The sequence below is a fragment of the Ptychodera flava genome, chromosome 1 (assembly GCF_041260155.1).
Source record: "Ptychodera flava strain L36383 chromosome 1, AS_Pfla_20210202, whole genome shotgun sequence".
In the NCBI taxonomy this organism is placed as follows: Eukaryota; Metazoa; Hemichordata; class Enteropneusta; family Ptychoderidae; genus Ptychodera; species Ptychodera flava.
The window spans coordinates 48,011,312-48,025,445 of NC_091928.1; the positions used below are offsets into that span (position 1 = coordinate 48,011,312).

At 38.9% G+C, this 14,134-nt stretch overlaps 2 protein-coding genes across 2 annotated transcripts; one reads left to right on the forward strand and one right to left on the reverse strand.

Moving 5' to 3' along the window:
• Positions 1-418: 418 nt before the first annotated feature.
• LOC139141704 (uncharacterized) lies at positions 419-8,470 on the reverse strand. The gene is made up of 5 exons (XM_070711345.1): positions 8,271-8,470; positions 4,800-5,545; positions 3,623-3,779; positions 2,456-2,600; positions 419-874 (listed from the first exon to the last, which is right to left on the reverse strand). The coding sequence occupies exons 1-5, from the start codon at positions 8,424-8,426 to the stop codon at positions 696-698; spliced, it is 1,383 nt and encodes a 460-aa protein (XP_070567446.1). The 5' UTR covers positions 8,427-8,470; the 3' UTR covers positions 419-695.
• A 1,039-nt stretch (positions 8,471-9,509) lies between these two features.
• On the forward strand, positions 9,510-13,139 carry LOC139139824 (small ribosomal subunit protein uS15). The gene is made up of 5 exons (XM_070708764.1): positions 9,510-9,596; positions 10,269-10,317; positions 11,281-11,359; positions 12,149-12,318; positions 12,912-13,139. Exons 1-5 carry the CDS (start codon positions 9,574-9,576, stop codon positions 13,044-13,046), a joined length of 456 nt encoding a protein of 151 aa, XP_070564865.1. The 5' UTR covers positions 9,510-9,573; the 3' UTR covers positions 13,047-13,139.
• Positions 13,140-14,134: the final 995 nt, after the last annotated feature.

Genomic DNA, 14,134 nt, shown 5'->3' on the forward strand with positions numbered 1-14,134 from the left:
GACAATATCACTCCATATACTTCGATTAGGTTCCGGTCGATGAAACGTGACGTTCAAATTGGTTTCTGTACATGTCACACCCATCGGAAGACCACCCGATGACTTTTGTGTATTTCGAATCGCCGGGGATTGGTTCGTGTAAATTTCATTGGCAATATACAAAGAAACCAAGCCTCGCGTTTCGAATTGTACAGGAAATGTTTCATGTACACAGTATTTCGCGTGGAAAAGTCGACATGTAAATGATAATCTGAGAAAACGGAGACTAGAAGATAACACACCCAGAAGAAACGAAATGAAACACGTTCGTTTCAATCTGAGAAAACTGCTACAATCTAGATGAGGCTGATCAAATCAATGACAAACATAAACGGACTCGTTTCATATTTACTATTTTATTTGTAAAATCATACCTTGGAATAACCAAATAAAGGCTCATTAAATCCACCGTCATTTTAAATGATAATAAATTGTTCTATATTTACTATGTGAATGTATTAAATATCACGTAAATAATAATAATAAACGTTTTTCTTTGGTTCTATTTTCCCGATGATAAGCGTCTTGTGTCTTTACTGAATAACAAAACGGATCAAATCGGTTGCAAAACAACTATATTAGTAAGATGTGGACTGGTTTGGTCTATGTCGAACTCTAGAAATCCGACAAAATTGTCAAAGCCATGCCAATTCTAGTTATGCGTCCGTGGAATTCTCCTTCCAGGATTCGTTGAAGTGTTTCCAGAGCTGCTCAATGACCTTTTCTTGGATGCCAAGCTCGCTGAAAGTCAACGACTCTTTGCCGCCTTCCTTGCGTTGCTCTAGCACTGTTCTGTCCCAGTACGACATTTCCCATCCAATGAAACCGTCAGCATCTGGGGGAACAATGGTGGCGAAATCGTTTGTTCTCCGATTCATGAACACAGTCAGAAGTGATAACTTGTTTTAAAGCATCTGAAGCTATCTAGAACCTCTCAGTATTATTGGTGTGGTACGAAGCCTACAGACAGGTTCTAGACTTCTTGCACGCGTGTGTCTACAATTTGTTCGTCAATTGTCTTTTTGATTCTCATTATCTCTTGCATCTATCTTTACCGCTGCTAAACTACTTCCATCATGGAAATAGTGTATTTACTTTCTAGTCTTCCAACATGACGACGGTTCCTGCAGTATAATGGGCACTTTAGGCATATCCTAGATGGCATCGACGAGTACAACTTCTAAAATATACAACCCAAATTTGTTTGCAAAATCCTGGGCCTGTTAACGCCCATAATGAAAGCTTGGTATATTTTAAAGCCAAGATGTTGTTTATTGATACAAGTTAATAAAATTATTCTTAATGAAACGAGCACACGATATAAAACCTTATAAGCTTATATACTGACTAAGAATCAACGCTGTAAGATTTACAGTCAATTCTTGCGTCATACGGAACTGTGTAATATTATTCCTTGAAAATCAGCTTTATCTGTTGAAGTACATAGGCCTCACGTTTTGACAATAACCTTTATTCCACGCCAAAAAGGAAATTCGTGTCACAAAGGCAACAGAAGCCCTGCTCAGGAATTTGTAGACAGTTTATGACTGCAATGATAATTATGCATCATTCAAAGTTCAGCTAGAAATCGTGTAACTTTGCGGAAAAGCATGAACAAAGTTACAGGACTGATATTTATTTAGCTCACGCCTAGACAATTAGGCTAAATTTGTATTCTATATTCGCCAAAAGTATCCTTTATTTTAATGGGATAGGATCGCCTTTAATACCATAATTTGATTCGATTTTTCTCCAAGTCTGGAAGTGCCTTCCGAGAGGTTATTGTAGCTTTGATAATATTTTTCGTGTCTTGTTCTGCAGGCGTTATGGCGCACAGCTAGATTAGTCTCCAGTTACTACATGGACACACAGACATGGAATGATCATGGCGACATACGTTCAATTTAAGCACCACGACTCCGTGCACATTCAATAACATGTTTATGTCATTTTATGCATTTTCGCAGCGATACTCCGCCAGATGAAGAGCGGATACAAGATCAGATATCTGGTTCTTACGTCACGCTGTACAAGCAATCATTAAGAAAATCGTCCTAACGTCATCTATTTTTCACTTGCCGTTGTTACAACTTCAATGTATAGTAGCAACAGTACCTGACTTTAGAAAATCAGCCATAATTTTCCGGACAAAGGGTGATAGCTCCCTCTTTATGTCTTTCAGGCGCTTTTTTTTTTGAAAATTTCACTGGCAAGCACAACAGGATCCTGAGAACGGGCTTTACAACATTTTCAGTGTGCCGTTATAATTTCGTTTCTTGGTGTTAATATCACGTCAATAGTTTGGTAAAGAAAGACGCACAGCAAGGTGTTTACATTCATGCTAAATGATGAAAAGGTCATGAGATCAATCAAAATCTCATCAGCGTAAAGTTCAGAATACCTCTGAATTACTTACAGATGCATATTTCTTGTTCCAGCAACGAGAAGTAGTAATTATCGTTTCTGTACTCGTCCATTCCCGTCAATTTCATTTTCAGTACGTCGTTTCCGTTCATTATTTTCATCCGGGATATTCGACCACTCAGTAAATCCGTGAATTTCTGTGTTTGTAGTGAGAGAGAGAGAGAGAGAGAGAGAGAGAGAGAGAGAGAGAGAGAGAGAGAGAGAGAGAGAGAGAGAGAGGAGAGAGAGAAGAGAGAGAGAGAGAGAGAGAGAGAGAGAGAGAGAGAATGCCATTGCTGACAAATAATTTAGACGATTTAGGACTTTGTGCATCCCTTCATATCGGCAGTGTTGACCAGTTGAATCACGACAAGGCCATCATTTTAAGCATTTTAAAAGAAGAACAAGAAACTGTTTAAGGAACTGAAAATTTGTTTGCGAACACAAAATGATGATGTAGTTGTATTTTGATTAAATTTAAACTATGAAAATATGTTTTCTAAAACTCATATCCTTGATACAACTAACAATAATTCGAAAGTATTATAGCACTCATCTTTCTTATTCAAAAAATGTTCCATCAAGTTAAAAGTCTAGACAATGTTCCACCTACATACCATATCATTCGAGGCTTCCAGATCACTTAAGGTAGTATACCCTCGAAAGTCAAAGACTTAAACTTTTGCTCAAACTTTCCTGAATGAAACTTTCAACAATTCTCTTATAAAAATCGGGGATCACCATGCAATGTTTGAAACTAGCGAAAAAAATGGCCAACATTTTGCGATACTTGAAATTCAAAATGACCGCCATCCCTGTGTTAAGTGTAGTATGGAGGAAAATTAATTTAGCGGATTTTCAAAAAACTAAGTCGATGAAGGTTTTTCTTTCTGCAAAAGCTTTAAAATGAGCCCCCACAAATGGTACATCAGAAAAGAATCATAGAAAATCGGAAGTCTGACTATTTGTCCCTAAGGCCCGTTCTACATTAAAGGTATACTGTCACCTGTTCCAATTTTGCCACAGTTACCATGGAAAGAGAAAATCTAACCAATGACAGATTTTAAGCGGGTGGCCACTTTTTTAAAAACAACGCCCTCATATGGGCGTTTTGAATACCAAGGAACGCCCCTTTGACCATATATGGGCATATTTAGATTACAGGCTTAAGTCGGCGTACCTGTGACCAGGACGGGTGAGCGACGTAAACGCAATCGTATCCTCTCCGCAGCCAGACATCGTATATGACGTCAACAAGTACCTCAGCGTTCTCGTCATTCTCTTTCATCATGCCCGGGGCGGCGCAGAGTTCAGTAAATCTTTCATTATACATGCACCTGATGAAAGATTGAAAAATACTTCATCATACCAGCAACCGACGGGAAATATCTCTGGTGTACGTATATACTGGAGGTTAACGTGGGCAGTGATAAGAGAAAAAAAACTTCGTGCTTCAGTGATTCGTTTGTCGTGAGGTGCTGATTTGTTCCGCATTCTGTCCGTGACTGTATTATTCTTGGCTTGCGTGATCGCTTCACAGCAACTGTCGACAGTCGTTTGCGCCATTCGCCGCTGCAGTAACTTTGAACACGGCTGAGTCAAGGGTGGCGCGAATCAGTCATGCCTTCAGTCATGCCTTCGCCATTCCCGACTCACGACTTCGGCGCTACGCTTGTGACCCCCTCACCCCCGTATCTGTGAGAGACCATACCAATAGTAGAAAATGAAAATGCTCAAGAGACTGTCGAAAGTCTAAGGGATGCAAAGAGATCGTAGATACTTAAAGGGATATGGTCGTCGGAACTGCGCTCAAAGGTCGTATGGGACCCATACGACCAATGGCAACAATGTATCCAAGGCACAGTGGTGATTGATGACAGTTAAAACATGCCTGTCACAATCTATCATCGTATAATTTAAATGTTGCAGCTATGATGATGAGGTGCATCTTGATATCGTGCACAAAATACGTTGTTTGTAAACAAGAAACTTGCACAGGCGCAGTTCCGACGACTATATCCCGTTAATCAGTAATCGCTTCTTTTTTTCTGTCTAAAAATACCGGAGTCGGTTTCTCGTATAAAATCAAACAAAAACGCCAACAAAAATCAAAAAGTTTCAGTACTTTGTGCCGGTCGCGCAAAGTTTTAGAAAGTTTACATTCTCTCTCTCTCTCTCTCTCTCTCTCTCTCTCTCTCTCTCTCTCTCTCTCTCTCTCGCTCTCTCTCTCTCTCTCTCTCTCTCTCTCTCTCTCTCTCTCTCCCCCACCTATACACTAGTCTTGCAAAAGTTTTGCCGCTCAGCCGATTGGCCTTACAGTTATTTGAGATTTGACATACAGACAGTTTTATTCTTACATTTCACCTGTCCTATTACGGTAGTGAACAGCCAGTAAGCGACCGCCATCGCAGATTCTCGGAAATATTTCGTCGTTTACTTTAGTCCTGATTCGCTTCGAAACTTTGACGTATCTGTTAACTGTAGAAAATACATCATCACTCAACGCTAGAGGGAGTGAGTTCTTCGGATCCGTGTAACAGTGAAAGAGAGCCACACATTTTTCGTTCGAACTCAGTAGCTGTTTTATTGTTGCAGCTGGTAAAACATCTTCAAGAGGGGGTACATGAATTCTGTAGATATCTTCAAAAAAGTCTTGACTTTTCGGGTATAAATACTTATTTTTGTCTTCTTGAAAAGCTAATCGAATTTTCCCGCCGCAGTTTTGTTTGAATTCGTCCATAGTTGCGACTGAAACCAGCTCTTTGAGTTTATCCACATCGAAAGTCTTTTCCAGTGGTCTCATGGACTCCAGCGTGTAGCCCCATCCAGAACAACCATTGTTGAAGAAAGGCACCGCAACCACAGTTCTATTGTGAAGCCAAGCCTGTCCGACCGTGATCTTGAAAAACCGATACTGTACATTGTTGCCGAGACCTGTTCTATTCTGCACCAGGGACAACAAATAGCGGGTCGGCGCAGTTTCTCCCAACGTCGGCGTTGATGGCGCATGGGTGTTGTCCTGCACCTTCACCTCCGACGCAATGTTCACAATTCCAAGATCACCGGTTTCAGCACACCTTCCAAAACACCCAGATTCTTCGTCCTATTGAAGACAGAAATGCAAACATACTTGAGGTTAAACCTCGAGACAAAGCTTCTGTACTTCAGCTGTCGAAATGAGTGTGTCAGAAGTGAGAATGAACTTTCCAATTGCAAGGAAGTGTCAGGGATGGCGAAAAGTTCTTATATTTCTCGACATGTAACGGTGCAAGCGATACGTTCCCTTATCCGGTCCCATGACCCAAAATACACCGACAGAATAATGATAAGTTCATTTTTATATAGTTGCTTGATGTTTCATCTCAAATATTAAATCCTTACTAAATGTATAAACGTTGCACTTCTTTGTACGACTAGTAATTTTATGCAAATAAAGATTCTCAATATTCAACAGCGTTTTCTTCAGAACCAGCGTGTAATATATAACAATAATAAGTGTCGCTTCATGAAACCTACTTTATTATTTATTTATTTATTTATTTATTTCGAGAACCAGCTCATACACAAAAAATATACAGAAAAAAAAAGGGGGGACACAAACTATAAGTGAAAAAACTAATACACAATGGAAATGAAAAATATCAGAGAGAGAAAACTTTAAAAGCAATCAGAAAAAAGTCTTTTCCAGAACAGGCTACCACACATAATATATATGAGCACTATTAAGAGAATTTTCACTATTCATCAGCCTCATATAAAATTTCGAGCGTAAAGTGCGCTGTTTACTTTCGAAAGTCAAAATGTTGCTCTGAACAAAAGCGTTCGAGATACTTAATCTTCTGTCCATACCAAACAAAATTCTAAAACCGTTGTTATACACCACGCGAACATTATTGATACACTGATTTGTGAACTTACTCCGACGATGTGAGCAATACACAGAAGTACAATAAGTTATAAAAAGTCTAGTTTTGACAGAGTGAGAACAATTCCAAAACTCACGGATTAACATGTTAGCTCTGGCATAAAACAACCTCATTTGACGCTTAATATCATCATTATCATCGCCATTGCAGTTGAAAATGACACCAAGGTAAGAATGCTTATCTACAAAAGAAAGCTCTTTGTCATACAAGTACACATGAGGAATCTTACAAATATTTAGCATATTAGGCAAAATGGCAAGACACTTAGATTTCAAAGCATTAAAGACAGTATCATGGTCATTAGCATATTGAGTACAAATATTCAAGAGATTGTTAATACCCTTTACACTAGGACAAATCAGTACTATGTCATCAGCATATAATAGATGATTCATGCACTTTCCACCAAGGAGGCAGCCGATATTTTTCTTTACAAGTAATTGACTAAGTTTATCAACATAAACTGAAAAAAGACGTGGAGAAAGTTTACCTCCTTGTCTCACACCATACATTTATTGATTCCTGAAAGAGGCATTAACAGTGTTTTCTAAAAGCTGGTCACACATTCCAATATTTACTCGATCTGCTATAACGTTTTCATTTAGGCAATTCAATGATTGGTTAGCACTGAAAAAGGCTCCGCTTGCCTTGAAAGCAAAATCATAGCAACGAAATTAAAAGTGTACAAGGCGATGTGTCATAATCTAGGAATCGTTTCGATCGAAAAATTACCGCTGCCCCGGTGTTGATATGACAGTACGTGATTTCTGACAAAAATGTCAATTTGATCTCCTGCGTCGTCACGTTCTTGGTACAGAGATTGTCGTGTTTGCTATGGTTGGAAATTGCCCCACGTGAAACAATTTTTTCTAATATTGCGTGTGCAGGTCACAGTTATACATCAGCCTAAGGCAATAGAGCACACATGTCGCAGAGAAGATGTGTTTCACATCAGAGGCAGCTACACACGCCAGTCCCTAGAGCTTAATCCGTAGCGACAAAGGTTAACGAAAATTAGCCGATAGGGATTGCTAGTATATTGACCTGTTAAACGGATTTATGTAATACAAAATGTTGGCGAGGATCGTGACATTTGAATCAACATTTTTGAAATAAATCAGGTACGTTTTGAGGAAAGTCACAACGAAAATGCTCTGCTTTGGTATTAGGTTTTGATCTCTTGAAAATTTCCGCGCAATACGAAGCTTGTGTAGTTTCCTCATTTTGTTAGAGGAGAGACGATCTACAGTAGAAAACAAAGCAAATGTAATATTCGTCTGTACATCAGCAGTAAAAAAGGGCCATATCATTAGATAGAACGCCAGGCTGTGCACACGTCATCTAACGGTTGAATTTTTGAACAGTGTTTATGGCAGAAATGTGCACTTCCACTAAAAAATATTTATGAGATTTTGTTTTAAAAGGTAGGGAGCGCCAATCTGTGCGCGGTTATACTAACATGTACACTGGCAATGTTGTGTAAAGCCAGTGTGTACCAGCGATACTAGATAAAATGATATATCAGAGATTTTTAGGAATTTCCTATCCTAAACAGTTCTCCGATTAGCATATTGCACCACCTGTATGAATGTATACCTATAGGCAGGGCACATGTAGTTTAACGACATTAAAAAATCTATCTATGTTTAATAAAATGCATTCTGCAATATCTGTCACAGGAACAAAGATTGTGTAATTCAGGCCTGATTTTAAAATAGTTGTTGAGTTTGCTGTTGGACTAAACCGATCATAACAAGTAAAATTTATGACAGTTCCCGGTCGCGACTTGAGCTATAACGCCTACGCTATATCTTGCACAGGCAAGCGATCCGCTCTTTTCTTATGCACCATTCAGAAAAATCAGTTGAAATACATCGATAGCAAGATGGCACTGTATCTCACCGTATTTGTTTGTGTAGCTTCCATCATCTCGGGTCTCGCTTCACCCTGGTAAGCAGACGACCTATCGACAGAAGTCGAATACTGGCGAATTTGACCGTTGAAGACTCGACACAGCAGAATAAGAACCACCATAAGCTGTGATATCACGACAGCCATGGCTATCAGTTTGCATCGCCTCCACCGTGCATTGGAAACAGAATTCATTACTCTGTCGCGGGAGCTTCCGATGGTACGGTCTGGCCACGGTTACTCCACAAAACGGGGTCTGGCTAATGCTAAAAAGTTATCATATTTTGTATTGGCCGTAAAATATCATGTTATAAGAGACATTGGCTCTCCAATAGCAAACGTGTTCAGCCTATTGAACACAGGAGCCACACTTTGGTTAACATATGACGCTACCATAATATTTTTATAGGATTTTTGAAACAAACGATAAAATAGCGAGTTACGACGGACCGCAAAAAACCCCAACATTTAAGTAATCTGCGTACGTTATTTCAATGCTGCTATGTAACCCGTCCCCCCCCCCCCCCCCCATTTCTTTCTGGTCACCAAGAATTATTAATATCACTTTGAGACCTTCACGTTTTTTTCTTTTAAGCTGCCTTGCTTAGTTTAAAAATTCTTACCATAGCATTCCTAAACCAAAGGCTCACACACAACTCAAATAAATGACGTCATATCTGTCGCTTTCCCTGAAGGGTGATCCATATTATGATAAAAACGGAAGCTGTAGTACTTTGAAAGTGTAGAGTAGATGACTGCGTTAATTCCACACCCCAGTGGTAGGAATAAAAAGGCAATGGAGAGGTACCACACTTCTATCGCAAACCTAACAATGTATTCTCTACCGTACACATAATGTGTGTGTCACATATGAGGTATCTCTCATATAGGACAAAAACAAAATTATCGATCTGCGTATGTATCAGCTCAGGCGGTTTGGAGGTAAATGAATAAATGATTGAACCTCATGCACAAACCATTATGTGTCTTCAAGCATGTTTAATTGTACAAAACTTCTACAGTCATTAAACTTTTTTTATACTTTAATGTATCAAATAAAAATTTTGCCAAAAGAAACCCTATGAGCAAGTCGACTCTTGATAATAATAATACTATCTCTTGAATATTGGAGCAGGCAGCCGGCTAATTTTTGTAAAAACATTGATTTTATGGTATTACCGCAGTACGCAGTTTTCGTGCGACGTAGGATAAGGCGCGTTGCATCATGGGAACAGCGAAGGCTAGATTTTGCACACGTCACCATTGTGTCTTCCTTTCTCAGCTCGCTGCCATCATGGGTCGTATGCACGCGCCGGGGTTAGTAATGAACCGGTTGATTTTTGCGCTTGTTAACATAATTTTTCGCATTTAACCCACTTTTACGTCGGCAGACAGATTAAAAAATTCATATGTGATAATTATTCCTGCTACATATAATGACTTTTAAACGTAATGCCGTTCAAAAGACACCATGTGCGACAAACCCACGAAATCCAATATGGCGGCGTACATGTGATTGAACCTTACCGTTCTTCCGACTTGGTGTGGTGAAGGAAAACATGTAAACCGCTTCGGACTGCACCTCAGTGTGACTCCTGTATACTTTCCGTGTTTCCTTTGGTGTTCCTCTTGAACCACTGGCTGTGTAAATGGTCTCTAGTATGAAATGAAACTGCTATATCAAAGTGTAGTATATGTATATAGTGTAGCCAAGCTGAGCAAATGTGTCAGAATGGCATGATGCAGGCAGCGTGCCGTACCCATTTACGATACAATGTAATACTAATTTTGTTTCATTCTTACATGCAACCATCTTAATAGCTGTATTTCATATGAAAATGCTTTTATGAGAGCAATTTGTGGAATAACTCTATGACACCAAAACGTTCAGATCAATGTCATATCACTTGTACTCCAAATGTTTGTTCACTGATCTGAGGGTTCCTGGACTGGAGTAATGACTGATGTTCTCTCTTCTTTCCGTTGCAGCAAGGGTATATCCCGATCAGCTCTACCATACAGGAGAAGTGTTCCAACAGTAAGTCTTATCTGTCTTGTATTTGTGTTTGATATATTACACCAACAAGAAAGCTAAATTTAATTTCTCATATTTCAGATATTTTGTCATTGTAAAAGCTAGGATGTTTACTTTTCCCATGGCACGAGTGCATTACTTGTCAAATGGCCTGTATAAATTGCACTACTGACAGTTGTCAGTGCTGCAGATTATTCTTGCGATTCGGAATGTAATTCTGTGCATCGCTTATTGGTAAACTTTTGATGAAATTACGTAAATAATTTCTTTTCAGTTTGACTACTTTGAGGAATTGATTTTGAAGTTTCTACTGCGAGCGATGACCAGATAATCATTCCTTATAATCACTGAAGAGTAATGTGTGTGTCCCTTGAAATTCAGTGTTTTCTCCTCATCAAAATCCCCCCCAAATAATCACAATGTGCGACAAGTTGCCCTTCCACAATGCGGTTTGCAATTATAATTAAGAGTATCTATGGTGGCTTTCCTCTTCATGACTGTCTGTGAATCATCGTGCAGTTGATGTAATCCGCTGTATGTAGCCACAATAAAAGTGATAAAAGCTTCAAATCAGCACAAGGATGTGATACAGCTGAAAGACTATCAACTAGAGTGTGCCCTCAGATCACAAAATTGAATTTGAACTGAAATGAATAAAGTGTGAATGATTTGTCTAGGCTTCATAATTTATTATAGTCCCCCTCAACGAGACCCAGATCTCCCCCAGATTTTCAAGCAGGGGGCAACATTCCCACCTTGTGAGAGAAACCTGGAGAAAACACTGCAAATGTTACAACTTGGTGTTATTTTTGGCATGGGCATGTAAGTTGATGCTTAATTTAAAACTCTGTGACTGCTGACATTCATGTAAACGATGAATTGCAATATTGGTATAGGGAGAATCTCTCAGACTGTAAACCAAGGAAAAGGATTGAATCATCAACCATTACTTATTTTTTTCTACAGTGGCTTAAGCTGACTTCAGATGATGTGAAAGAACAGATCTTCAAACTGGCAAAGAAGGGTCTGACACCATCACAAATAGGTATGCACGTTACTGCTGACTTTTCTAGAGCAACCATTGCTATATAGGGAACTCCTTGCCTTGCAAGTGTACCAGAGGCTCAGTATGGCTTTTGATTGAAAGAATTTGTATGTAAATTTGTCATTTGCTTGTCTCAGAGAATGTGTGTTAAAATTTACCTTTCTGAGTGTGTGAATTGCAATGTAGGTAACAAGCCATGCAATCTGAAAACTATATATTTCCGGCTCAATAGAGCAGTTGTCTCTCCTTGTCTGTGCGTCCTTTAACAAAGAGATTTTGGGAAAATTTTGAGTCAATTGTAAAAGGTTTTGAAATTTTTTGAGTCACAATGCATAATTTCCTATTCAACTGAAAATTATCTTGTCTGAAAGAGAATATTCATAAGTCATGGCGCACCAAATAGGTTAAAAGAGGGCACACACTGCTCCTTGTCATGAAAAATTGTATTCTTGGCCCTCTGATTGTTGTACAGTATCTACTCTTTCCTTACACACATAAACAGTTTTTCTACCCAAGGGGTTACAGTTAACAATTGCCAGGCTGCATTGAGTTGAAAGTATAGATAGCCAGTTTTGATACACTATTTTGTGTTTGGTTTGAGAAGTCTGTTCAGTGCCTGTGTTGTTGTGTATGTGAATGTTTTTGGAAATGTCTGGATCTCACTTTTACTGCCCTTGTTGTTTTAACATGGGCAGCAAAAGATTTTCAATAATTAAAACTTCATGACAAGTGGACCAGTTTGCCCTAGAATGATTGAATCTCCAAGTGACTTCTTCTGTTTTCCAACAGGCGTTATTCTTCGTGATTCCCATGGTGTTGCACAAGTTCGTTTCGTGACCGGAAACAAAATTTTACGCATCCTGAAAGCCAAAGGTCTGGCCCCAGATCTACCAGAAGATCTTTACCATCTTATTAAAAAGGCTGTTGCAGTGCGCAAACATTTGGAAAGAAATAGAAAGGTATGTATACAGGAATTAGTGGATAGCCTTAGTACAGTGCCGAGTATACATGATTGATACTATACGGTCAAAGTATTGCATTTCAAATTATCAGAAAGTATGGAAAATATTAAAAAAGATAGGGTGTATCATAAAGGAATATTATATTATTGTCGAGTTGCACATGTTCAAGCTGAAATAAACTGTAGGCAATATGCTCAAAGGATTAAAACTTTTGAATTGTTACATTGCAAAAATGTACTTTTGTAACGCCAGTTTGCTGTATTAGCAATGACGTCTGTAGGTGTAGTGTTGATTGTGTCAAGTAAGGTACAAATGAAGTAAAAAAACTGAGCATGGAATTTAGTTTACTTGCCTGATTTGAGAGGGAGGTCAATGTCAGAAAATGAAGCACACAACAACTTGAAACCAATAATATTCTAATAGCATGGCGCATCCAATTTGGATACATAGACAGTTTGCAGTATTCTGACTCTATAAACTTAAGTGTATATTATGATGTGTTCTGATCAGTCGTGTAGAAAAGTCTTTGCTTTCTACATTTGTAAATTTTCTTGTTGACCACATGTTATGTGATTTTTCTTGTCCAACAGGACAAAGATGCCAAGTTCAGACTTATCCTGATTGAGAGCAGAATCCACCGTCTGGCTCGCTACTACAAATCGAAACAGGTCCTACCGCCAAACTGGAAGTACGAGTCATCGACAGCGTCAGCTCTGGTGGCTTGAGTTTTAGTCCCTGCTCAGATTTATGACGGTGTCCTTTATGACAGTGTATTTACCAGAAGCGGTGAAAGAAAAATAAATCCATTTTTCTGAGTATCATCTTTGTGTGTTGATTTCTTTGCCATACTTCATGACATGAACAAACATTAGCCTCTTACCGTTCATTGCCATAACATCTACAACCTACAAACATTTACCTATGGTGGCCATGCATTTCATACGCTGCACCTAAACTATGGAATGCACTTCCAATCGACATCGGAGAATCCCCAAACTTGGAAACTTTCAAAGAAACTGAAAACGTACATGTTTTCCAGAGCATAAAGTGTGGTTCAGCCATTGAGAGGAAAACACAGTATTGGGATTTTGGCGCTATATAAACTTTGGTGATTGATTGATGGATGATGTGGTTCAAGCTGTGCAGAGTTACTTTGCTAATTTGTCAAATCAATATATCTAGATTTATATATATATATGGTAGATTACTGAATTTGATCGAGCCATTCTACTATGTATGGTGATATTATGGATAACTTGTAGTCCCAGTCCTTTGCAAATACAAATAAATCACCTTGCCTTTTGGAGTAAAGATGGCTGAAGCAAATTTGTAAATGAGCATGCTGAAATTGTGACAGCTTTTGTGTTGCAGCCAAGTAACAAAAGTACCAATCCTTCATGTGTAAAGATCACTTGCAAGATGCTTAGATTTTGTCCAGCTTCACTGCTGTGGGTTTTGTATAAGCTGAACTTCTTATTGCATCACAAAACTTTGGCGACTGCATCAAATCTAGCCTGGGTGGCCTCTCCGGCTTTATCACTATAACCATGGTTACTGAAAGTAACAATGCTGTAACACACAATGTTGCTGGGTTTTGTTATTTCACATGTATGTATTTGTTCACCCAATATTTCTGAGTGAAATCTGTAAAAAGCCCTAAGTTTTCATCGTTCAAAACAATTCATTTCCGTTTATTGCCAGTCATAGCTAAGTCAAGCGCAGAGTCTGCTCTGGACAACCTTGTCAGTTGCCAAGGAAGTACTGCAGTGCGCCCTCAGTGGTAGAAATTGAAACATCCTTCTCTGTCGTTTGC

Coding starts and splice junctions, on each gene's coding strand:
- LOC139139824 (XM_070708764.1), top strand. CDS start 9,574: ATGGGTCGTATGCACGCGCCGGG. Junction 11,360..12,148: donor TCTGACACCATCACAAATAG/GTATGCACGTTA, acceptor GTTTTCCAACAG/GCGTTATTCTTCGTGATTCC. Junction 12,319..12,911: donor ATTTGGAAAGAAATAGAAAG/GTATGTATACAG, acceptor CTTGTCCAACAG/GACAAAGATGCCAAGTTCAG.
- LOC139141704 (XM_070711345.1), bottom strand. CDS start 8,426: ATGGCTGTCGTGATATCACAGCTTATGGTGGTTCTTATTCTGCTGTGT. Junction 5,546..8,270: donor AAGCTACACAAACAAATACG/GTGAGATACAGT, acceptor TGTCTTCAATAG/GACGAAGAATCTGGGTGTTT. Junction 3,780..4,799: donor CGTAATAGGACAGGTGAAAT/GTAAGAATAAAA, acceptor ATCTTTCATCAG/GTGCATGTATAATGAAAGAT.